Source organism: Marmota monax, unplaced genomic scaffold (genome assembly GCF_021218885.2).
Source record: "Marmota monax isolate L192 unplaced genomic scaffold, Marmota_monax_Labrador192_F-V1.1 WCK01_AAM20220418_F8-fsc00061, whole genome shotgun sequence".
In the NCBI taxonomy this organism is placed as follows: Eukaryota; Metazoa; Chordata; class Mammalia; order Rodentia; family Sciuridae; genus Marmota; species Marmota monax.
Genome location: NW_026695230.1, coordinates 19,155,360 through 19,182,986, shown reverse-complemented (window position 1 = coordinate 19,182,986; position 27,627 = coordinate 19,155,360). Strand labels below are relative to the sequence as shown.

Genomic DNA, 27,627 nt, shown 5'->3' with positions numbered 1-27,627 from the left:
AAGGCACATTAGTATGAAAATGGCCAACATTTGGAATAAGGACATAATTTTAAAGGCTGCCAGAGAAAAATGTCAGATTACTTTTAGCGGGAAACCAATCCAGATCTCAGATGATTTCTCAACCACACCCTTAAAGTTAGGAGGTTATAGAAAAACATATGCCAAGCTCTGCAAAAAAGTGGATACCAACCAAGAGTACTATACCCTTCAAAGTTAAGCTTCAGTTTTTATGATGAAGTAAAAATCTTTCATGATAAACAAAAGTTAAAAGAATTCACAGCTAGAAAGCCTGTACTAACTTCAGGACATTCTCAGCATGATATTTCATGGTTAAGAAAGGAAAAATAAAAGAAAAAAACAGCAAAGGGAGGAGGAACTACACTAAAAGAACAATAAATTAAAGGAGAGACTAATTCAAATCAAAAAACAGAAACAAACCAAAATGACAGAGAATAAAAATCATCTCTCAATAATGTTGAAAATAAATGACATAAACTCATCAATAAGAAGATATGGACTGGAAGATTGGATTAAAAACAAGACCAAAAATATGCTTTCTCTAAAAGACTCACCTCATACACAAAGACCTCTACAGAATAAAGGTCAAAGGATGCTAAAAAAAACTTATTATTCACATGGATCTCATAAAAAAGCAGAAGTTTCTATTTTCAGATAATAATTGGACTTCAAGTCAAAATTAATCAGAAGAGAGAAAGAAGGATATTTCATACTGGTGAAGGTGAGTATACACCAGGAAGATATAAAAGTCTTAAATATTTATGCCCCAAATAATGGAGCATCTATGTACATAAAACAAACACTTCATAAATTCAAGAATCAAATAGAACACAACAAAATAATACTGGATGACTTTAATACACCTCTCTCACCCCCAAATAGATCTTTGAAACAAAACCTAAATAAATAAGCAACAGAATTAAAAGTACAATTAATAATTTAGACTTAAAAGACATAGACTATTTCATACATCAAAGACTGAATACATATTCTTTTGGCAGCACATGAATTCTTCTCTAAATTAAGCCATATATTAGACCACAAGCAACTCTAAGCAAATACAAAAAAAAACCAATAGAGATAATACCTTGCATCTTAGTATAAAATAATGGAATAAAATTATAAATCAATAATAAAACAAAAAATAGATCCTACTCTAACACCTGGAAACTAAATAATACAATATTGAGTAACCAATGGGTAGTGGAAGAAATCAAGAATTAAATTAAAAAATACTTAGAGGTAAATGAGAATAGTGACAGAACTTATCAAAATCTCGGGGACACTGTGAAGTTAGTTCTAAGTGGAAAGTTCATTGCATTGAACTCATTCATTAAAGGAATAGAAAGTCACCAATTATATAACCTAAAATTGAATTTCAAAGCCCTAGAAAAAAGAAGAACAAATCAACATCAAAAGCAGCAAAAATTATAATCAGAGCAGAAATTAATAAATTTGAAACAAAAATTCAAAAACGTTTTTAAGTTGATTCTTTGAAAAAAAAATATTATCAAATCCTTAGCCAGATGACAAAGAGAAAGAGAGATAAATCTTAAGTTTCTAAAATTCATAATGATGAAGAAAATATCCCCATGGACACCAGTGAAATACAGATGAAAATCAAAAACTACTTTGAAAATATATACTCCAAAAATTGAAAATCATGAAGACATCGACAAATTTCTAGAGATATAAAACTTACCCAAATTGAATCAAGAGGACATAGAAAATTTAAACAAATTAATTTCAAGCAATGAAATTGAAAAAAAATAATCAAGGCCTACCAACAAAGAAAAGCCCAGGACCAGATGGCTTCTCATTTGAGTTCTAAAAGACCTTCAAAAGGAGAAGTTACACCAGTACTCCTCAAATTATTCCATAAAATAAAAAAGGAGGAAATCGTTCCAAACTCATTTTATATCAAAACCAGCAAAGATACGTCAAGAAAAGAAAACTTCAAGCTAATATTTTTGAAGAACATACATGCAAAAATTCTTAATAAAATCCTGGCAAACCATATACAAAAACATGTGTGCCATGAGCAAGTGGTGTTAATTCCACAGATTCAAATCTGGTTCAACATACTGAAATCAATAAATGTAATTCTTCACATAAATTGACTTAAGGACAAAAATCAAATTATTATCTCAATGGATGCAGAAAAAAGCATTTGACAAAATTCAGCATCCATTCCTGCTTAAAATACTAGAAAAACTAGGAATACTAGGGATCTTCCTCAACATTATAAAAGCTATATATACTAAATCCAAGGCCACCATCATTCTAAATGGAGAAAAAATGAAAGCATTCCCTCTGAAACCTTGAATGAAACAGGGTAACACTCTTTTATCACTCCTATTTAACATAGTCTTTGAAAACCTAGCCAGAAAAATTAGACAAAAGAATGAAATTAAAGGCAATAAGTAGGAAAAGAAGAACTGAAATTATCCCTACTTCCAACAACATAAATCTGTATTCAGGAGACCTAAAAATCTCCACCAAAAGACCTTCTGGAACTCAGAAATGAATTCAATAATGTAACAGGATATAAAATTAACATCCATAAATCAATTGTGTTCCTAAACACCAATGATGAATCAACAGAAAGAGAAATCAGGAAACTAAACCATCAAAACAGCCTAAAAAATTGGGGAATCAATCTAACAAAAGAGGTGAAACACTTCTACAACCAAATCTACAGAACACTAAAAAAAGGAATTGAGGAAGGCCTTAGAAGATGAAAGGACCTCCCATGATCTAGGATAGGCAGAATTAATATTGCCAAAATGGTCATACTACCAAAAGTTATATACAAATTTAATGTGATCCCTATTGAAATTCCAATGATATTGTTCATAGAAATAGAAAAGGCAGTCATGAAATTCATTTGGAAAAATATAAGGCCAAGAAGGGCCAAAGGAATCCTTAGCAAGAAAAGTGACACAGTAGGCATCATGATACCAGACCTTGAATTATACTACAGAGCTATCATAATAAAAACAGCATGGTATTGGCACAAAAACAGATGTTATGACCAATAAAACAGAATAGAAGACACAGACCCATAACAATATAAGTACAGTTATCTCATATTAGACAAAGTCACCATAAACATACAGAGAAAAAAAAATGAGCTCCTCAAAAAATGGTGCTGGGAGAACTGGAAATAGTGTGTAGTAGAATTAAATTGAACTGCTATCTCTCACCCTGTACAAAACCCAACTTAAAGTGGATCAGGGATATATATTTAAAGCAGGGAAGGAGAGGTGCATAGACTAAAGACTATGTCCAAATCTCTACCATGTCATCTTAGGAACCAACTTCCTAAATAAGACTCATAAAAGCAAAAGAAGTAAAATGAAGAATCAATAAATAGGATGGTATCAAACTAAAAATCTTCTCTACCACATAGGAAACAATCAAGAATGTGAAGAGAGAGGCTACAGAATGGGAGACAATCTTTACCACCTGCACCTCAGAGCATTAATCTGCTGGATATACAAAGAACTCAAAAACTTAACAACAAAAAAATAAAATAAAATAAGCAATCACTAAATGGGCTAAGAAACTGAACAGGCACATCACAGCAGAAGAAATACAAATGGTCAAAAAATATATGAAAAAAATGTTCAACGTCTCCAAAAATTAGAGAAATGAAAATCAAAACTACACTGAAATTTCATCTCATCCCAGCCAGGATGGCAATTATCAAGAATAAAAGTGACAATAAATATTGTCAAGGATATAGGAAAGAATGTTCACTTATACATTGCTGGTGGGACTGCAAATTGGTACAACCACTATGGAAAGCAGTATGAGGATTCCTTGAGACTGAGCAGAGAAAGAACAATATAGCCATTAATGCTTATGTTTAGCTCTTATTAAAGACTGAGTCCTTGGACATTATGGAGCTTCCAAAGGATCTTTAATGAGGATTATGCAAGGCATTTACTAGGTACTTCCAGAACACAGGTTAGTATATTTCCCAGAAGTTAGTTACATTAATTGATAAGAAATGTACAAGGAACCCCTTTCCCTTGGCTAGAGTGTCTGGAAGGAAATCCTTTGTAATGACATAAAAGCCAACTTTGTCAATTCTAAGAAGACTCTAATAACAAGGCACAGGTTTACATTCTTGTTAAGTCCATATTTTTTTCACTGACCTCTCATCTAATTAACATACATATAAATTACTGTGTACATTTAAGAACTGTGTATGAGACACTCATACAGAAAGTTTCCAAAGGTATAGTAAGTCATTCTTTACATCCCTGTATGCCTCTGGTGCTGGGTTGTGGAAATTGAGATGAAGTAGAGACAGAAGTAATAGTAACATGGAAGAGAAGAAAAATGTTGTCAATGCTACTGTTGCCCATAAAGAGGCACTTATAAGCTGGAAGTAGACTGTTTTGCCCATATTTTTTAAAGCTAGAAAAATTTAGACAATGTTTTAAACAAAGGTTTTTCCTCTTAGCTTTCCATCAAACTTTCTTCTGCTATGGATATAGATTTAGAGCAGGGAAGGAGAGGTTCAGTCATGGAAAGGCTAAAATTGCAGCAATGTAAGAGAGGTGCTTAGAATTCTAATGCTCCCAGAGCTGTGACTGATTCAACTAGTGTATTCATAAATTAGAAAATTGGGCTTGGTTTTAAGCCAATTTAATATTAAAAGACTAAGTTAATATTTCAGTGCAGTTGTTCGCAATTTTTGCAAAATAAGCACCTGGACTTTTTAAAAATGTGGATTCCTAGCTCTATTTATGATTTGTCTTGTTTTGTTTTTTGATTTCTTTTCTTCTCTTTTTTCTTTTTTCTTTTTCTTTTTTTTTTTTTTGTGGTACAGGGAATTGAACTCAGGTGCACTCTAATCCTATTTTGTATTTTCTTTAGAGACAGGGTCTCACTGAGATGCTTAGCACCTCACTATTGCTGAGGCTGGCTTTGAAGTCTTTATCCTCCTAACTCAGCCTCCAGAGCCTCTGGGATTACAGGTGTGCACCATCGTGCCCAGCTTTTACCTATAGTTCTGACAGGAGATATCTAGCTATTGTTCAGGAGCTATAATTTTTGTAAACATCTCAAATCATATTTGATAAAGGTTGCCAAATTGTCGTTCACATTTTGAAGGTGGTTATCATAAGGAGACATTTTTGATGGAGAAAATATGATAGTATAAAAAATAAAATTGCCATTCTAGATGAACTGGGCTTGAAAACAACTCATTTGAGGCTAATTGCTGAAATATTTGCTGCCTGAACATTTGCTAAAATACACATGAAGCTTCAAGTTGAATGCTAGATGTTTAGCTGAGGGTTGTTCCAGAATTTAACATCAAAGGACAAAGAAACAGAAAGGCTGAAGTGTAAAGAGACATCAAACAGCATTTTTCCAGAAACATTGCCAAATCTGATTGACTGATTGTGAGGACAGATCACTAAGAATATGGGTGAAAATAATCAAAGACACAAGGAATTGTTCCCAAATTGTTGTTGTTGTTATTGAAGATATACACCAAATGTTGCACAATATTAATAATAATAATTACTCTGCTTGAATAAGTGCTGGGAAAATTTTTATACTTTTAGAATAAAGAGTAAAATAAATAAATTATATTATTTATGGATAAGCATAAGGCACACTGATATCTACTTCTCCACAGCAACACTGAATATGTGGTAGTAAAGCATTGCCTTTACAATGCTTAAGGAATTTGATTTGGAACCTAACAGCACATACCAAACAAATTAATAAAGAAATAAAAAACTATTAGCATGAAAAATGTGTATGTAATATAAACATTGGAACAGAGTGTATTTAAAATTGCTGCTAGTTCAGTACAGGAGATGATATTTGATGAATGGGTACAATGTCTTTGGTGCTGGTGGTGGTGAGGGTAACTATGTGAATAGTTGATAATTATTTTTTAATGTATCAGATAACAATGGAGGGTAGCCATGACACAAAACAGGGAGATAATGACCTACATGATGGGATGATAAAATAAAATAAATCTCAGTCACAAGAAGATAGGAAAGAAGAACAAATGCAAATAAAACAAGTAAATCATGGAAACACAAAATAAAATAGCAGAAATAACCCAGAAATTCCACCTCTAACTATATTTCAATATATACACATGGATCTCAAGACATATCCATGAGAATGTTTATGTAACACTCTGGAAACAACTCAAATGCCCAATAACATCCAAATGAGTAAAGCATTTATAATATATTCATACAATGAAATAGTATAGAAAAATGAAAATAAACATTGCAGCTATACACAGAAATATAGATTAACCTCACAATATTAAGTTGCGAGGAAGAAGTCCAATATAAAAGAATATCTACGCTAATTGATAAATAGTGGATAAAAATAACCTATAAAATTCCAATCTTCTCAGTGTCTCAGGCCCTAAAGAGAATCATTTTTTGGCTTTTCCATCCTTCACACCTCACAATCAGATATCACATATTCATAATTTTACATGTAATTTACATGCACATGATTCCTTCCTCATTTCCAGGCACTTTGCTAGACAATGGGGTTGGAGAAATAAGTAAGAAGTTGTCCAATACACAGCATAGAGAGGAGGCTAGGGCATTAGGAAGGAAAACAAAGCATTCATTGAGGCTTCTCTCACTTTAGCTTACCTCACTTTGTAAATACAGACAATAGCTAAGATTTCTGGTCAGGCCTTTCTCACCTTCAAATATTTCCACCTTAAAATTTAGGACTGTAATTAAGATTCATCTTTGTGTTCTTCCCTCTGGTACCCACGGAAGAAGTGTCTTTAACCTCCTGCACCTAACCATCTCCCCTTGTGCCTTATTTTCTGTGTCTTAAGTCCAAGATATCTTGAGCATTGTACTCAATTTGGACAAGAGAACAAACTCAAATATTTTCATTCCACTTAAATGCAAATTTCTCCCTGACTATAATTTTGTGCCTTCTTCATGTTTTCTTTAGTGTGAGGTTTAATATATATATATATATATATATATATATATATATATATATATATATATATATATATATATATTTCCAATATACATATATTGGAAATGAGAATGTCTCTCAACAAATGCTTGTTGGTATAATGTATAATGAAAGGATAAATGTATCACATCCACTGATTATTTAATCTCACTTCTGACCAGAGATTTAGCAAAGAGATACTAAAAAATTCAGGAATCTATTTCACACATATTTATCAAGGGCTTCCATATGCTGGGAAACGTTCTTAGTGTTGTGGGTTAATTGATAAATAAGACAAACTAGATCCCCATCCTTAAAGAGTTTAAATATTAACAGGGGGTAAGTAGACCCTTTTAATATATAATTGTTTATTCATGAGTAAACACATGAATAAACAAAATAATTTCAGAATGTTTTAAGTGTAAGCAAGGAATAACTATGTTATGGGCTATAAATAGTTTGAGGCTGCTTTAGATTATGTGATCAGGGAACACGGCTTCGAAGAGTTCTCATTCTCTTGCTAATTATGTGGTGCTTTATGCTCTCTTGCCTTTTGTAGTTTGTATTAAACTTTATCTTGCTTCTTGGTGTCTAATCCTTTCTGAATTCTTATCATTTCTCTGGATTAGTAGTGTCTCTTGGGACTTATCTGTGTAGAATGGTTTATTCTAGAAACTCATCCTAAATTTCCAGCTGTCATTCTTTAGACAATTTTTTTTCTAGAAATATTCCCAACTTCCAAGTGACCAGTATTTTTAGACTCTCCATGTGTGCAAGATAATACATTATTAATTTATCTGTGCATGGCCAGTTCTATCCATCATCCACAAAAGACTGAGTTTCATCCATTTTTATGAATTATTCCATTGTATATACATATCATCTGTTCTTTGTCTATTATTCCCTGATGAGCACTTAACAAAGAGTTAAAGGAAATTAGGGTAATTATGTCTCCTAAAATAGTGAATACCTATAAAGAGGTATAAAATTATAAAAAGGCTCACAATAGAAATTCCAGAGCTTCACATGCAATAAAATAAATGAAAGATTTACAAAGAGTTTCAATAGCAAACTTAAGCTGACAGAAGAAAAATCAGAGAATTTTACTAGAGGTTAATCGAACTTATCCAGTCTGAGGACAAGTGGATAATGAAGAATAAGGAACAATAAAGAGAGACTATAAGATCTGTGGGGCACCATCAATCATACCATTGAATATATATTGGAAGCTTCAGAAGGAGAGAAGTGTGTGGGGGAGAGAAAGGAGCTTTCATGGTTTGGATAGGGTTTAGGTGTCACCAGGTGTCCATGGGATTGGAAGGTTAGTATTTCAGGTGGTAGTAATGGGAGGTGCTATTGAACTTTTAAGGAGCAGGGTCTAGTGGAATGTTCTTAGGTCATTATGGGCAAACCTGCAAAATAGACCATGGTAGTTTCCATGAAACACTGTTTAATTCTCTTAAGAGTCACAAAATGCTTATGATTGCTCCCTTCTCTCTCTTCTCTCTGGTTCAAGATGGAACTCCTTGCTCCTTCACACAGTCCTGACATCTGCCTCCATCAGCATCTGTGGTATGCTGTTTGGATTTTCTGCCTTCAAAATTGTGACTTAAATCAACAACTCACTTCTTTATGAAGTTCAATAATGCAGGTGTTTTATTAGGGTAAGAAAATGTGGACTGGGGTTGGGGTTGTAGCTCAGCGGTAGAGTGCTTGCCTTGCATGTGTGAGGCACTGGGTTTGATCCTCAGCACCACATAAATAAATAAAATAAAAATCTATTTAAAATAAAAGAGAAAGAAAATGTGGACTAATATAAAAATTAGTATTGAAAAAATGGGAAACCAAATGGTCAAATATACAAAAAAAATCAAAATGACTGAAATAAGCCTTTGACCATTGATTAATACAAAAAGATTAAATTCTTCCATCAAAAGGCAGAGATTGACAAAATGGACAAAATATTTCAAAACATTAGGACATAATTATACACTGTCTATGGGAGACTCATTTAGATCCAAACACAAATAAATTAAATAAGCCAAAACACAAAAGAAAAGATATTCCAAGCCAATGGTATCCAAATGAGAGCTGCAATGGCTATCCTAAAATCAGACAAAATAGATAGTAAGTAAAAAATTGTTTCTGGAGACAAATAAGGACACTAAATAGTGATAAAATGTCAATCCATTAATAAGATAAAATAATTATATATGTCTAATTAGAGATCTCTAAAATACATGGAGCAAAAATTGAGAGTATAGAAGGGAGAAATAGTTCTATAATAATAAGACAAGGTTTTAACATTCCATTTTTAATTGTTTTTCTTTTTTTAGTGCTTTATAATTATACACAGCAGTGGACTTCATCATTAGATATTTATACATGCATGTAACACAATTTGGTCAATTTCATTCCCCAGTCCTTCTGCTTTCCCTTCAATGTTCCACTTTTGATAATAGATACAGCTAGATATGAGATTAAAAATACAGAGCTTGTACAACACTGTAAACTCACTAGACATTGGCAGGAGCTGCCACATAGGAACCGAGTGACCCCTAAGCCTTAAGCAATGAGAATGTGGAGATGTGGCAAGCCAGCCATGGGCTGTATGTGTGTGTGCACTATGAGCACTGAGCACAAAAAGTGGACTGAACTCACACTGTCCCCTGGGCAGGTGACTCTGTGTGTCTTTTCCCTCACTCTGCCTATGATTCCCACTCAGCACATGAGATGGGCGAGGCCTTCCTAGATGTCAGTCAATCTGCTGACAGCAAGACTTCACAAAGCTAGACTCAACCCCCTGAAGCCTGACCCCTTGTTTCATTTGAATGGCTTCTTCCCAATAAAAGGGTTCAGCATGTGCCCCTCACTCTCTTTTCTTCTCTGCCTTGGACCCCTTGTGGGAACTGCAGCTAAGGAGCAGTCACTAAACCTAAAGAAAAGGTACCTTCTGTCTCGGTGTCTTTATTTATTCCCCAAATTAACTTGGAATGACCCTGACTAGTTTAGCTGTGTGACACAATAAGACGTGACAGATATATACAGAACATTCCATCCAACTACATCAGAACACACATTCTTCTTTCGTATACACCTGCTACTGATGGAACATTTTCCATAATAGACTATTTGGTAAGCCATAAAACAAGTGTCAATAAAAATGAGAAGACTGAAATCATAAACTGTATCTGCTCTGATTACAGTGGAATGAAACTATAAATCAGTAACTAAAAGAAAGCTAGAATACAAAATATGTGGCAGTTTAATAATATTTCCTTAAATACTGTCAAAATGGCCATACTACTAAAAGTGTTATACAGAGGTAATGCAATGCCCACCAATGATTTTCCTCATAAAACTAGAGAAATACCAATGATTTTCCTCACAAAACTAGAGAAAAGGACCTATAATTAAGCTCGAAGAAATAGGAGACCCAGAGTAGCTAAAGCAATCCTGGGCAGGAGAGTGATGCTGAAGGGAACACAATGCCAGATCTCACATTACACTACACAGCTAGAGTGCCAAAACCAGCCTGCAATTGGCACCAAAACAGATATGAATACCAATGGATTAGAAGACATACAGACAAAACCATGTAGATATAGTCATCTGACACTCAACAAAGGTGCCAAAAACATACACTGGAGAGAAGATAGACTTTTGAACAAATGGTACTGGAAAACTGGATATCCATATATAGGAGAAGGAAACTAGGTCCCTGTCTTTCACGCTGCACAAAAATCAAATCAAAGTGGATCAAAGACCAAGGAATTAAACCAGAAACTTTGCAAATGCTAGAAGAAAACAGAATTGAAACTTGAAAATATTTGTTATAGTTACCAAATTCCTTAATGAGACTTCTGAAGCATAAAAAATAAAACCAAGAACCAATTTCAGGAATGGCATTATATCACCGCAAAGGAAATAAATAAGAATATGAAGTAAGAGCCTACAGAATGAGATATTTTTGCCAGCTATTCCTCCAACAGGGTATTAATATCCAGAATATACAGATAACTCAAAAAGCTTAACACCAAAAAACCCCACAAATAATATAATTAACAAATGAACAAAAGAACTAAACCAATATTTCTCAAAACTGGCAACAAATATATGAAAAAAAAATGTTCACCATCCCTATCAATCAGAGAAACACAAATCAGAATTACACTGACACTTACTTCAGTCAGAATGGCAATTATCAAGAATAAAAATAATAATAAATTCTGGTAAAAATATGGAGAAAATGATACATTCATATATTGTTGATGGGACTGCAAGTTAGCACAGTAACTCTGAAAAGTACTATGAAAAGCCCTCAAAAACTCAGGAATGGTTGATGTCATATGTACCTAATTTAAATAAATTAATTAATAATTAAAAACAACACTAAACTAGAAAATCAAACCATAACAGATTTATTTGAAAAATTTAGCTGCCTTCAAAATACCACTGTTGTAGGAAGCACAGGAAGCCAGATTTCTAAGGCAAACATCCCTCCTTCCTTTCTTGGCTAATGCTCTGCCAGAATTGAACAAGTAACAGCAAAGACCACAGCAATGGAGAAAGTGGAACCTGTTTACTGCCTAGGCATAAGACAAGAACAAGTTAATTTTGTCTTTAAAAATGAAATAGGCCTGAAATGTAACTCAGAGGTACAGCACTTGCCTAGCATGCATAAGACCCTGGGTTTGATCTCCAGTACTGCAAACAAACAGAAAATGAAATCATGTGCATTTAAAAGAAATATTTGCACTGTGAGCCATTGTTAAGATCTCCCACCAATCTAAATAAACTATTATTATTATAAACTTAAAAAAATAAATAAGACAAAATCCATGAAGTTGTGATCTTCTTTGTTTCATATCTTCTTATTCATATAATCAAATATACTTAAATTGGTAGAATAACAAATTTATACTTTAATAAATAAATAAATTCATTAATAAATTTTTTTTAAAAACTCAGGAATGGAAACACCATATGACCCAGTTATCCTACTCCTTGGTATTTCTCCAAAAGAACTAAAGTGAGCATATAATAGTGATGCAGCCACATGAGTGGTTATAGAAGAACAATTCATCATAGCCAAATATGGAACCATCCAGGGTGTCCATCAACAGATGAATAGATAAAGACAATGTGGTACATATATACTATGTATATTTACTCAATCATAAAGAAGAATGAAATTATGGTATTTTCTAGTAAATGGATGAAACTGGAGAACATCCTGCTAAGGAAAATAAGCCAGACTCAGTTAGTAAAGGGTGAAATGTTTTCTCTTGTTGACAGAAGCTACACTAAATAAGTTAAAGAGTGGGGAAACCCCAAGAAAAATAGAAGGAAGTGCAGTGAAGCAGAGGAAGAAGATTTTAGGGAAGACAGGAGAGAGGAAAAAAGGAATTGTAGAAAAAATAATTGTCCAAATTATGCTACATACATACATGAATATACCACAGTGAATTTCACCTTTTGTATAATAACAAAGCAATAATTTAAAAACACAATAAATAAATAGAATAAAGATCCATACAGTAGAGAAAAAGGCAAAGGGGGAGAGATAAGGGGAGGAAAAGGAGAAGTACTAGGGTGGCAAATTATATTCCACGCTTCTATATTTAAATCAAAATGAATCCCAATATTATGTGAAACTATAATGCATTAGTCAAAAAAGAAATATTTTTTAAAGTGCAAATTACATTGAAATTGAGACAATCCTTTGGAATGATTATAAATTAAAATGCGACAGTCAAATTTTAGGAGATGAAGTGAAATCAATGCTCAGCAGGGATTTTGGAGCTATGAATTTCTAAATCATAAAAAAGGGAAAGATCTCAATCAATAACATATTTTCATACCTTAAGGAAATAGAAACAGAAATTGAACTCAAAGACTGCAGAAAGAAGAAAATAATAAAGATTAATGTGGAGATAAATGAGATAGAGAATAGAGAGACAGTGGAGCAAACTGACACAGTCAAAATTTAGCTTTATGTAAAAACAACTGGATATCCACATGCCAAAGAATAAAGTCAGAGCCCCACCTCACATGACATACGAAAATTAATCCAAATGGATCAAAGACATCAATGTAAGAGATAAAAACATAAAACCCTTTCAAGAAAATGGGTAAATCTTTATAACCTTAGATACAACACTGGATTCTTACATGGCACCAAAAGCCAACGGGGATGGGGGATAGAAAGAGGACTTATCAAAATTAAAAACCTTGTGTGTCAAACACATGATCAAGAAAATGAAAAGTCAATCCAAAGGATGGAAGAACATATTTGCCTGATATATATATATATATATACCAATATTGATTTAATGCATAGAATATCAAATGAACTCTTACAACTCATAACTATATATATATATATATATATATATATATATATATATATATATATATATATATATATATAACTATAAAAACAGGCATATGATTGCAGAGATATTTCTCCTAAGAAAATGTACAAATAGCCAAAAGCACATTAAATGAGGTATAATGTCATTAGTCATTTGGAAAATGCAAATTAATACCACACTGAATATTTTACATCCACTAGGATAGGTACAACAACAGCGGACTAACAAATGCTGGAGAGGGCATGCAGAAAGTGAAACATTATTGGTGGGAAGGTGCAATGGCACAGCTATCATAAAAAGCAGTTTTGCAGTTTCTTAGAAAAGATTAATAGTGAGTTATTATATGGCCTAGGAATTCTAATGAGAGGTGTACCCCGAAAATTGAAAATAAAGGTTAAAAATATGTATACACAAGTGTTCGTAGTGGTACCATTCATAATAGCCCAAAGGATGAAGATAACCCAAATGTCCACTAATTAATGCATTAATAAGATGTGGTACATTCATGCAATGGAACATAATAAACCATGAAAGGATGTTCTGATACAGCCACAGTGTGGATGAACCTTGAAAACATTATGCTAAGTGAAAGGAACCATACAGAAAAAGTGAGACATTGTGTCATTCCCTTATAAGAATATTCAAAATACATAAATTTAAAAAAAATACTTAAATTCATAGATTTGAAGGCAGGTTGGTGGCTGCCAAGATCTACAGGAAGTAGAAATGGGAAGAAATTGCTTAATGGGCTTGGAGTTGTCTTTGGGGATAATGAAATTAGCTTGAAACTTGAAAGAAGTGCTTGTTCTATAACATTGTGAATGTACTAAATGCTAATGGACTATATAATTTAAAATGGTTAAGTTGATATTATGTGAAATTCACCTTAATAAAAAAGAAATCATGTACATTTCCAATTAAATAAAGTGTATTAAAATAAAAAAAAAGTACAACTGAGAAACTGACCAGTTTCTAAATTATTGTATTAAATTGTACTATTATTCATGCTCGAGAGTCCACTTTTGTCCATCTTATATGTACAGGGTACATACTACATAATGATGAGTTACTATGCATCTCTTCCCAACTTTCGGTTGGAATAGGTAACTTTCAATTGGCCACTCAGGATGTATTTATATAATAGAAATTGGAAAATACTTTAACCAGGAATTATGGGCTGGTAGAGTACTTACCTAGCATGCCCTGGGTTTGATCCCCACAAATGACAAAATTCCAAACCAGGAGTTTTCCTCTTCTGAGAGTTGTTAAACATCTGCTACACACCATGGATTGTAATTTTCATGGTCTTGTCTGCTTCCCTTAGACCATTGATTGTGATCTCAGAGATCATAGATTATTCAGCTTTCAGTTTGGAGGACAGAAAACAGTTTCTGGCCAAGATTGGGCCTGTTCAAGAATCATAGAATGTGCTCTGTAAACTTTTCTGTCTCTTCATTCCCCGTTTTCTTTTTTTCCTTTTGTCTTTTATTCAATGTTATTATTTGGAAATTTATCTGTACTATTGTTTACATCAGTAGTTTAGTAAGCTACTCATTCCCTGTTTTCTAGTTGAAGTTCCTTTGAAAGAATTCTATTTGTATTCTGAATAAATTAAGAGAATTTGTCTACACATTTTTTTTTCTAGGAGAAGAACAATGACCAATGATTCAAGAAGCCATCCCCAGCTTGGACTAAAAGACATTTAGAACTGTGGATCAGAGAGGGAATGATAGCTGTGATGACTCCTCTCTTGCAGAACCTCTCTGAGGTTCTCTCAGATTTTTCCTGAAGTTAATAATCAGCTATGGAGGAATAATTTCTTTCTAGGCCCCTTCTAAAAACCAACTTTCTTCCTGCGCTACATAGGAAATATAGAAAATATTTCATGAACACTTACTCTATTATCATTATAAAATAATTCTGCTCAAACTTTTACTTCATTTTTACTAGTAAATTATAAGCATTAATAAGGCCTGATTTTTATGCTGTATAATAAAATCACAGTGTTGTATTAAAAATGTATGTCTTAAAGAAAAATCTCTAGATATAGATTCTTAGAAAAATGGAGATTTCCTCTTTCCTTATATTTACAGAGAAATTTGTCTGACTAGAAATATGTCAGGAATAGCAACAATGAATATTATTCTTATTCCTATGATCCAATCTGTGAATATTTGTAAGTATTAACTTTCTGGTCTGTTAATATAAACTGTAAAGCAGGAAATCTGGCAATATTGAAAAGAGAAGGCAAAAATATTCTTTATCATTTGTCTCAAAACCATGACTTCTCTAGTTGGATTGGCATCAGGATCAAGAACTGAGATTTTTGTAACAGGTATGATATGACAATATTTTGCTAAAACCTCAAAAATATCAAAATATCAGAGTAATCTGGTACACAACGAACTCTTTCAAGAGTCTAAGAGTTTGGCACAGAGCTATCAATCAAACCAGATGTCCCAGAGGAAGTTTTAGGATACCATCCTTCACTGTGGTGAGCCGCTTCTGCCGTTTCTGCAGACTATGGTCGCCATTACAAGATGGCGCTGGCTCCGCTGTGGTCTGTGACAAACAACTCCTTATTTGGGAGAGTTGGCGCATGGTTTTTCACCACCCTATGAGAAAGCTCCACGTGGCAGCTTCGCATTGGGGCTTGAGATGCTTTATTAAGGCTGGGAGGGGCATCTGAGGGGAGAAGAAGAAATATCAAGGGCCTGAATAAACTGCTGAAAGAAGATTCCTGAGTTGCGTCTTCCTTGCGGGCAAGGGGTCGCGACAAGTGGTGCCGAAACCCGGGAACCAGAACTTTCAGCAGTCAGGGGTGGTGCACCGGTTAGTCCCAGGTAAGTGGGATCCGCGACCAAAGCGGGGTTAGTCCCAATAAGTGGGATCCACGATCAAAGCGGGGTTAGTCCCAGGTAAGTGGGATCTGCGACCAAAGCGGGGCAGCTCCTCTGTAAAGAAAGAGAGAGCATTACATTTTATTGCAGCTGCACTGTGTACTTTCGCTTCTACTTTCGCTTTTGTTTTCTGTGTTTCTTTTGTTGTGTCATTTCGCTTTTGTTTTTTGTGCTTCTTTTGTTGTTGTGTCATGGGTGCCGCATCTTCAAGTCCACTTTTCCTAGTCCTAGACCTGGCCTATACCCCATATTTTGCATAATTTGTTGAGACACTGGGGAATGCAGTGGTGGGCAGTGGCACGGGCTTGGCCAATGCCGATGCCGGTTCATGGTAATTCTAGTGTCCTCCCCACTCTTTTCTCTACCTCATGTGAGATGTCTGCTCCCTGTGCCTCTCCTAGAGGGGACATGGAGAGCATTTTTAATCAATCTCAAGTTAATCTCACAGGAGTTTTTTGTTTCAGCCTTGGAAACGCTAATTGCATCAGCCTTAAGACCAAAAATTTGACTAACTGGGAGGACCCATTGCGGTCCAGTCAGGTCTCAGGGAGCATTATTAGTGCCGTACTGAGCCAAGTAGTTTCGGGGAAGCAATCAGGCTCAGGGACCCCCGCAAATAGCTCTGCTTTAAACATAACTACCTTGGCTATTATCTCCAGGGTACTAATCCCAGTGCCTCCTTCTTCTAATAGTACTTACAATGCCACTCATTTCAAGGCCTCCCCTTACTGTACCCCTAATCTTGGTTTCCCCCCAACATTTATGCCTTGTCAGGATCATTCTTGGGAGAAACATCAAGTTGCTAAAGGTTTCTCCCTTTCCTCCTCTCTTAAGAGGCATGTTTATAACTTTAACAACAGTGCCAACTCCTCTACAGGAGTAGGTTGGTCCTGGTTTCAATGGCTGATTTCCAATGAGAAGGGGGCTTCAGCCGATATTTCTGCATTGGCTCAATTGCTGGGAGCCAAAAGCTGGCTGGCTAATGTTTCTGGCACTGTTAGGGAGAGTGAACGAGGTAATAGACTTACATCTGTTTCGTTCAATTCTCTGCTATATAGTGCCACATTGCCCCCTGCAGTGGTCTGTGTCCAGTCCCCGTTCTTGCTCCTTTTGGCTAATGACACCTCGTCGGGGATGCTGGATTGTTCTGATGTTGCCTGTCTCTTATCTGAGTGTTGGAATGGTTCTTGGACTGTAGCAGTGGTTATGAAAATTCCAACTTTTGTCCCAATCCCAGTCACTGCGGACCCAGATAAATTCCCCATTATTGAGCTACTTAGAGTCCGAAGGGATTTTGGAATTACGGCAGCTATAGTGACAGCTGTGGCAGTGTCTGCTGCTGCAGCGGTTACGGCCGGAGTGGCCATGGCCAGTCAAGTACAAACTGCTGCCGCCATTAATCAACTTGTTCAACAAACTTCCACCATACTTGAATCCCAAAATACAATTAATCAACATATTTTGTCAGGGATTTTAGCTGCCAACCAAAGAATAGATTTACTCCAAGCTCAGGTAGAAGAATTGGCTGACTTGGTGCTTTTGGGTTGTGTTGACCAACGTGCACATTTATGCATAACCTCTGTCAGATTTAATGATTCCAGGAATGCCTCCCGCATCATTGGCGAATATTTGGCCGGAAATTGGTCCATGGCAGCGGAAGACATGATCCAGTCTCAACTAACCCAGATAGCTGTCTTGAACAGTACTCGTGTCGATCCTGTGACTTTGGGTCAATTCACCGATTGGATATCTTCTGCTTTTTCCTTCTTCAAAGAGTGGGTGGGGGTAGGCATTTTTGGTGCAATGTGTTGCTTCGGTATGTTCCTCTGTTTGTGGTTTCTCTGTCGCCTTAAGGCCCGCAGTGCTCACGATAAGGCTATGATCATACAAGCTCTTGCAGCTTTAGAAAATGGCAACTCACCTCAAGTCTGGCTTGCGCATCTTAAACAGTAAACCTTTGACATGGTCGTTACACCCCAAGTTATTATAACATTGCACTGGGATCGACATGACTTTCCTTGTTATTCTCTTAGTGTTGGAAAGCCCTTGCACTCTGCCGGTCTTACTGCCATTGCACGCAGATGGGTTTCCACACTAGTGCTTTTCTATCGCCTTAAAGTCCGTGCCTTTCTTTCAGGGTGCTGTCAACTTGTTTGTCGTTATAAACAGCCACAGTTCAGCCTCAGCTATCCCCCTTCGTCCACCATCGTCACGATACAGGATGCGAGGCAAGGCACTGCACTTGAGTGATCCTTGACGTGGACCTCAAGGAGAGCATGTCCTATTGCATGCGGGTTAGACGCGTCCACGCCCCACCTCACGAAAAAAGGCGTCGGCTGATATGGGACCAGGTCTAGGGAAGGGCCCTCCTTAGGACTGAGCCATACTATGCAGCCACTTCTGCACAGTGGGATAGGACCTCTACTCTCGCCTGTATTGTTTTAAGAAAACAGAAAGGGGGAACTGTGGTGAGCCGCTTCTGCCATTTCTGCAGACTATGGTCGCCATTACAAGATGGCGCTGGCTCCGCTGTGGTCTGTGACAAACAACTCCTTATTTGGGAGAGTTGGCGCATGGTTTTTCACCACCCTATGAGAAAGCTCCACGTGGCAGCTTCGCATTGGGGCTTGAGATGCTTTATTAAGGCTGGGAGGGGCATCTGAGGGTAGAAGAAGAAATATCAAGGGCCTGAATAAACTGCTGAAAGAAGATTCCTGAGTTGCGTCTTCCTTGCGGGCAAGGGGTCGCGACACTTCACAAAAACTCCATCAAGGCCAATGTATAGGAGAATTTATGTTAAAACTGCCTATGGATGTGGCTTGTGTCTCATGGAGTGGGGCTCCAGTGAAATATATCAGAAGTACTTGAGAATATTAGTGTAAGGGGACAGATAGATGAGAATGGTGGGACACCAGTTAGGAGAATAATTGGATAAAATGGGCCCATGGTGCTGACCACACCCAGCACAAGCTTTCTTAGCCAAAAATCAAACTGCCTGCAGCCTCACCTGGCCTGAGTGGACAGGATATGACACATTCCTCAGCAAACTGAGGCAGGGGATGAAGATCAGGCAATCAGTGTAGATAATGAATGATGGGGGTCCAGAGAGAGTGAGGACTGGTTATTAAATAGAGGACAATGGATTGTTAGCCTCTATGATCAGGCTCCTGGGCAGTCTGCATTGCTAACAACTAACCCCCAATTTCCTGTTCCCAGGCACTTATACTGTAAGGGTTCTGTGTTTGGGATTGGGGTCTCTGATGACTTCATGGCTGTGGCATGCTTGGTGGCAAGGAAAGTTTCTGTACAAAAATACAGGATGCCTAGCAGCTGGGAAACTTTCTGTGCAGAGACACAGGATGGCTAGCTGCTGTAGCAATGCCCAGCATGAGGAGGCTTATCAGACTTGACCTTGATTTTAGGCATACAGCTCCTGAGAATAAAGAAAAATCTCTTGTTTCACACAATGTTTCACCAAGCTCCACTGCACCTGAACCTGTCCACATATCAGTAGCTTTAAACAGTGAATTTTCTTGTGAGCTACACAAAACTCCTAACATTGCACATTGCAACTATAGCATGTAACTCAGGAATAAACTGCATAATGTTGCTAACTCTGTAACCTGCCTAATGACACAATGAACAATAATGTACTACTGAGGCTAGTGACCTTATGTAGCCTATTGATATAAATAAAGCTGGCAGCTTGGGCAAGGGGCCATTCTGTCATTCTGCCTCTGCAACTTGCTTCTGTCTCCTTTTGATTTCTTTAGAGCTTTTAAATTCTTTACATTATATGGAGAAAAGAGAGAAGGCAATGATTTAAAGGGAGATTCTGAGGTCTATGAAAGAACAACATATGCCCAGCTCTGGGGCCACTTCTCTTAGAAGTCTGTCTCTATCCCTTTATTAAATAAAACTTGCTTTCTACACTTGCCTTGGCATTTCTTAGATGTTTAATCTTCAACACCAAGGAGCAAGGACATTTTTCTGATCTTCAAGACCCATATCATCAGTACAACCGACAGCCTGCCAGCTTGAATGACACAGTAGGTACAAAATAAAAGGAGGCTGTTATATTCCCTCACCCCCATCCCCAAATTCTATCTGTAGGAAGCAACCTGATAAAACTGCTCAACTCTGAACTTTTACTATGCTTCAAGAGAAAGGAAGGATGACTCAGAGGGCAGAACCAAGAATGCAGGAAGCAGAAGCAAAAGCATTATTACCCTTGAATTTGGAAACCTAATCAAGAACTCCAACTGCCTTTTCCCATCTGAATATTAGAACCTTCATGGTGTAATATTCTCTCTGTCCACCCTGTTTCTCAACTTCTTGTTCACCTACTTGTGTCCTTAAGGCCAAAAGCCTGTCTTCACGTTGCTCCAGAGAAAAGTGCACAGCCAAGAGCAGTTTCCTTCACACAGGGTGGGACCGCAGAGCATTCATAGCTGCAGGCAGTTCTGGTTTCTTAGTGTGAGAAGGGGTTTGAATTTAACCTCAGATCAGGGCACCTCCCCATTCTCCTTCCTGTTGTGTGAGGTTCTCTCATAGTCATTGTTTATTTCTTTTCTTCTGGAAAAGAACTTGAAACATATGGATGTTCAAGCAATGTGTGATGATTGTACAAGGAAACTAGTGTATCTGACTGTGGGAGTTCTGTGTTTGGGATTGGGGTCTCCAACAAACTTCATGATTATGACATGCTTGGTAACTAAGAAGTTTCTGTGCAAAGACATAGAATGCCTGGCTGCTAGGATGTACCTGGCTACTGGGAAACTCCTGTACAAAAGCATGGGATGCCCAACTGCCATAGCAATGTTCTTCACAAGTTTCCCTGTTTCCCAGCCTTGGAATGCCCAGCAGTTTTTTCCCTTCTTCTGGCTACTAGGATAACTATGCAAGTGCACTGTCTGGCCTCCTTAGCAAGTCCTTGGAGAGAAGGGGCTCTGTGTTTGTACTAACCTGGACCTTATCTCAGTTAGCTATCACTCAGGGTTAAAAGGATGTAGTCATGGTAACAGTGGTAGGTAACTTAATTTTTGAGTTAATAAACTCAGCAGGGGGGAGGGGCAGACACTTTTCACTTCACTTTTACACTTCTTCACTTCTTCTCGCCACTGTGCTCCACCTTTTCTGCCTGCTTGTATCAGGTCTGTGTCTGTTCTTTTGTTCATCTCTTGACAGGTTTTATTGACAGGTATTCTTTACATCTGACCTGGTTTTCACATGTGTCTTTGGGGATGACAAAGGCTATTCTAATGAATTGCTGTAAAGTACACAAGGGGCATAAGTCTTTGACTCAGTGTATTACCAGTAAGACTGATCTTTCTCTGAGTGGGAGCATAGGCATTATCTAATGAGCAAGAGTTTTAGGATTAGTCAAAGTCTGATCCTGGTGATACCGTAAGTTATCGAGTTCTGCTCCCTCACATTTTGAAATGTAACCTTAGAGGAGCACACCAAAGCAAGCATATAAAGCAGAGTTTATTTAAAAGGGGTAACATAGACTGCTTCCAGGGGGGAGAAGGGGGCCATAGCTGGTATCCTGGTATGCCATTTCTGGTATGTCCTAGGCTTCCTTTGTTTCCCTGCTCTCTTCCCTTATCTTTTTCTTTTCTGTGTACGTGATCAGGTCCAGGAGATGCTTGGTGGGATGGCCAAAAGGTGAGAAGCAGATGGGCTGGATGGGGCCAATTTAGCGTGATCTGGGCAAGAAGGGGGCATAATAACAACTCCTTGTAGGGAGGGACAATCCCTGGGACAGGTTACCTTAGCAACAAGTTAGAGCAGGGGCTGTTTATCTTAATCAGGGTGGAGAAAGGGACCTGAAGGAATTAATATTTCAATCCCTCCATTCTCTGGATCCCACCCTTGCCTATCTGTCTACTTCTGGCTTCACTAGGATTCAACAGCTACTAGTGAGGGAATTCAAAATATCTCACACCAAATATATTTCTGCTTAAGTTGGTGATTCAGAGAGACTACCAACCTCTTAGACAAAAGAAGACTCTGGAAAGCTTTTCTTTTGTAAAAAGAAATATGTATCTGCATACACTAGTAAAGTACACAGTGCATGCTATAGAAGCTTTCTACTTGATATCCTTTACCTACCTAAGAAAGGTATTTTCATAGGAAGAAGACATTGAGATATCTTGCCCAGAGAGAGATTACCCCAGGTGGCTGCTACCTAGGAAATTTCACTTGCATGAAAAGGTAACACTGGGCTCCTCCTTTCTTGTCCTTCTAATGTCTGTGCCACCCTCCCTCCCATAAATCCAGCACCTATACCTTTGTTTAGAAATTTCATGCATTTGTCCTCTTTTGGTCTCCTACTTTTGTATAAATTCCATGCTTAAGCACATTAATAATTCATAGGCATTTTTCCCCTCACGGTATGTTCATTGTGAGTTTGTTTTGGTGACTAAACTTATTAAAACCTTTGGAGGAAAAAGAGTAATTTAAATCTTCCTTACACTACCTCTTTGTAGGAGAAGGGCAACCTAAGTAATGAGAAGCAGCTAAATGGTGGATGAATTTGTTAGTGGCAGTACTATTACCAATGCTAATAACTGTTGTGAGGACAAAAGAAGATGACATAGGTGACTCTCACCTAAAGATTTGCATGAAGTATGTGTTCAAATGTGAATTCTTTTCTCCCCAGCATATAATCAACTTTGAGGATCAAATGTGTCACAAAAGGAGGTATTGGAGGGAATCTCTCCAGTTCTAATATTTTGTGAATTTAATTTGAACCTCTGAGACTTTCCCTGTGAGTGACTGCCAGCATCTTAGAGTTTGGGGGCTTAGGAAAAGTCTTTTCCAAAAGTTGGTTTATTTGGGCCTGCTGAACAATGTGATGTAAAGGGAGAAGCTCTCTCTGGAATTCTTTTTATCTGCATGAAAATCAGACTGCAAAGGGGAACAATTGCCTTTATCACCACCCTGAATTCCCATTGTCAATCTCAAAGAGGACTGAGATATGAAACTACATTTGCATGAATTTCCCCTACAAGATTCTATTCCTTGGGCTCAATCAAAATTCAAAGTGATCACCCTAGAGATCAACTTTTCCACTAATACCAATGTATAAAAATATAGAAAAAGGGATATGTATGTTTGTGCATAATGTTAAACACGTGGGTAATCCTACTCCTGTGATTGTCTCCCAAATTGTGGTTTTCCTAATTTGCATCATAGTAAATCCATATGCCTTTTCTTCTATTTGATCCTTATCTGTTTCTTTCCAGTTGTCCTTGAGAGGTCAGAGGAGCATTTTTCCCATTGCCCATACACAGTTCTTGGGGGATTGCCTTGTCCTTTTGTGCTGAGGCTTGTATTGGAGCCTGGGTTCTCTGTTGATGTGCTAGGAGACCACAGGTGGTATTCCATATCTGATCCCCTCTGAGATTTCTTCACAGTGAGAGCACAATGCCTGTACATGGTAGGATCTCAAAAAGTGTTGTTTCAGTTGATGAAGTTGGTAAAGTCCTCCATTCTGTAGTTTGGCTGTGTCCTATAATTCTGGCCCACTCCCAGTACTGAAAACAGACTTTCAGTTTCATTTACTTTTCTCATCTCAATTCTCAGAAATGACTGTTTAAAAAAAAAAAAGCACACAGTTATGTTTAAGCTGTTTTCTCTAGGTGTTCATGGGTCATTGTTTTTACTTGCTTCTTTTTTTCTTTTTTCTTTCTTGCCAGTTGCCTAACTAAAGTTCCACTTGAAAAATTCTCACATTTTATGATACATTGAAGGAAAGGAAATTAACTGAGACTTCTCCAGGGAACTTCAAAAGAGTCCTGTGTCCCAGGAACATCCAGGGTAGGACTAGGGTGATGTAAGAGACATTCTTGGGGGCAAGGGAAACTGAGAGCATTAGCTCAACTCTCTATCCCAGGGGTCTCATTTCCTTACCCTATTTCCAGGCCTCACCTGGCTCTGACTGAAAGCTTTGTGGATTGGCCAGTACATTCCTAATCCACTAGTTAAAGAGGGAAAGGCTTCTAAGATTGGTGGCACTTTCTTGCTTGGATTTTACCACTAGACTTTTCCTTAAAGCAGGCTCAAAGTTTGTTTAAGAGGTTATTTTATAAGGGACTCTCTTATGCACTTGAAATCTGTGAGCAATACTTGACAACAAAGAACAAAATGGAGACGAGGAAGAAAAATGAGTCAGCCCAAGGAAAGACAGGGAGGCATCAGTTTCTGTCTCCTGTGGGCTTCTCTTGCCACCACTCAGGGCAGTGCCAGCTGCAGAGGAAGTGCAGAGGAACAGAATATCCCTTGCTATGTATATTTGGAATATTTTCTATTGAAGAAATCTAAAAATATTCCCAACATGCTCACTTTAGAAAACATGGATTTCTCAGCAAATTTATCAAATGGTGTCTTCCCAGTAGATAAGGCTTCTTCACTTACACTGTGCAGTTCCCAGTGAAGGGTGAGTGTTTTAACATATTTGAGCTACCTCCAAGTTCCTGAAAAACAACTCCAACAACTGGTACCATTTCAACCTACATATCAGAGATGTCATCCAGAGTAAGGCTAGTGAGATTTTTTTTTTTTCTTTTCTGTGTGACCTTGAAAAATTGATAACCTTGTATCAACTGGTTAATGGAGAAAATCAACTGAAGCTAGAGGGTTTATTCAGGTTTATGCAGCTTTCTTTGCAGAGAGTTCAGGGAGAATGTCAAGATGGCTGAGCTTTAGAGTGGTCACCATGGAAGTCAGGGATAATGATGGGCCTAGAGGCAGCAGTTCCCTAAAGAATGCAACTCAATTTATTATATTTTTTAGGGGCCTGAAGCCAATGTCCTTAGTTTCTGACTCAGGTTGATAAGAGGAAAAGAGAGAGATGGGTAGAGGCCCAGTGCTTCAAGAAAGTAAACTCTGTCTTGAACAATGTCCCTGTTTTCTTTTAAATAAACTCTTTGGAATGGCTTTTATTTGTATGTGATTGGAAAAAGTTTTCTTTTCCTCATCTGAATCTTTTATTATGATCTTGATGGTATGGAGTAGCCTCCTCTTGTTTTTATGTCATAAATTGTTGCTGAAAAAAAAATTGTGAGTGGCCTCTTTATGCACTGGCATTGCAAGCAGCCACTTCTTTTTCCAGTGTGTTCCAGCTGACCTCTGAGTGGTTGAAGAGTGAGAAACAAAATCTGAAGAGAGGAATCAGTGTAAGTGGTGCTTGTCCTAGCAGCAATCATTCTTGGCAGCAGCCACTGGAATTCATTCAATCTTACACAATTCAACAAATTGATAGCTTCATCATGACTCCAGTTCGTCTATCCACTGAATCCCAGTGTCTTATCCAACTGTTACTAAAGAGAAATTACTGCTCCCTTGGTGTCTGGTGGCCTGTATCTCTTGAGATTCATCTTGACCACTCTGGCTTAGAACCTGGACTGCCAATAACCACTACTAAGAACTCATGCTTCTAAAATGGGACACCTGTCTTTTTTTCCCATTTGTTTTAATTAGTTATATATGACAGTAGAATGCATTTATGCACTTTGATATATCATACATAGATGGGATATAATTTCTCATTTTTCTGAGTGTACATGTTGAAGAATCATATTGGTCATGTAGTCACATATATACATACAGTAATAATGTCTGTTTCATTCTACTATCTTTCCTATCCCTACATCCCCCTCTCCTCCTATCACTTCCCTCTACCTAATCTAAGGTAATGCTATTCTTCTCTAGTGCCCCCTTCCTTATTGTGAATTAGCATTCATATATTTGTGAAAATATTCAGAGTTTGGTTGTGTGGGATTGGCTTATTTCACTTAGCATGATATTCTCCAACTCCAAGCATTTACTGGAAAATGCCATAATTTCACTCTTCTTTAAAGCTAGTAATATTCCATTGAGTATATATACCTCATTTGCTTTATCCATTCATCCATTGAGATATACCTAGATTGGTTCCATAGTCTAGCTATTGTAAATTGAGTTGCTATAAATATTGATGTGGCTGTATCACTATAGTATGCTGATTTTAAGTCCTTTGGGTATAAACCAAGGAGTGGGATAGTTGGGTCAAATGGTGGTTCCATTCCCAATTTTCTGAGGACTCTCCATACTACTTTCTTCTCCATTTCTACTTTCTAGTGGTTGCACCAATTTGCAGTCCCACCAGCAATGTATGAGTGTACCTTTTCATCACATGCTCGCCAACATTTATTGTTGCCTGTATTCTTGATAATTGACATTCTGACAGGAGTGAGAAGAAATCTTAAGGTAGTTTTGATTTGAATTTCTCTAATTACTAGAGATATTGAACACTTTTTCATATATTTTTTGATCAATCATATTTTTTCTTCTGTTCATTTCCTTAGCCCATTTATTGATTGGGTTATTTGTTTATTTAGTGTTAAGTTTTTTGCATTCATTATATATCCTAGTAATTAATGCTCTATCAGAGGTAAACATGGTAAAGATTCTCTCCCAATCTGTAGGCTCTCTGCTGAGAAAAAGCTTTTAAGTTTGAATCCATCTCATATATTGATTCTTGATTTTACTTCTTGTGCTTTAGGAGTCTTGTTCAGGAAGTCAGATCCTAGGCTGATTGCTGAAGAATTGGGCATAATTTTACTTTTATTAGCCACAGGATCTCTGTTCTAGTGCCTAAGTCTTTGATCAACTTTGAGTTGAGAGACAGAGGTTTAATTTCATTTTGCTACATATGGATTTCCAGTTTTGTCAGCACCATTTGTTGAATAGGCTATCTTTTCTCCAGTGAATGTTTTTGGCACCCATGACACAACTATGTGTCTCTATGCCCTCTGTTCTGTACCATTGGTCTACAACTTCATTTTTGTGCCAATACCATGCTGTTTTTGCTGCTATAGTTCTGTAATATAGTTTAAGGCCTGGTATTGTGATGTCTCCTGCTTCACTTTTCTTGCTAAGGATTGCTTTAGCTATTCTGGGTCTCTTATTTTTTCAAATAAATTTCTATGAAGAATTAGGGGCAGTGTACTATCAAATAGTGTCCCTCTGTGGCTCAGGCCCTGAGGGAAACAGATTCTTTTTATCTCTGGTTCTGCCCTCCTTTGTCTTCAAGATTGTCCAGCAGCTCAGAGAGCTATCTATACCTATCATAATTTCAGGAAAATCTAAAATGCAGTGCTAGATGACAGCAGTATGCAGCTATATGAAGTGGCACAAACACTAGCAAGCACTAAGAAAGGACCACCTTTGGAGACAACAAAATGGGACCCTATATATTCCTTACTTGCATGTCTTCCCTAGAAAGAAGTCATATTTATCCTGAAGAAACATATTTTGCTCTCTCATAAACTGGATATGAAAATTTTTAAAACTTCTCACATTCA

At 37.0% G+C, this 27,627-nt stretch overlaps 1 protein-coding gene across 3 annotated transcripts in view; it reads right to left on the bottom strand.

Annotated features, from left to right (window-relative positions):
• Nucleotides 1-20,748, bottom strand: part of LOC124088584 (interferon-induced very large GTPase 1-like) — a 44,188-nt gene extending 23,440 nt beyond the window's left edge. For 2 of the 3 annotated variants that reach the window (XR_009226129.1, XM_046438282.2), the window contains exons 1-2: nucleotides 20,624-20,734; nucleotides 14,570-16,330 (exon numbers count right to left, since the gene is read on the bottom strand). Coding sequence is in view for 1 of the 3 variants with exons in the window: in XM_046438282.2 (XP_046294238.1) it covers nucleotides 14,570-14,663 (94 nt within the window). In the remaining 2 variants the exon portion in view is untranslated. Of the gene's footprint in view, nucleotides 1-14,569; nucleotides 16,331-20,623 lie in introns of all 3 variants that reach the window. The other variant, XR_006850379.2, reaches the window with a different exon arrangement.
• Nucleotides 20,749-27,627: the final 6,879 nt, after the last annotated feature.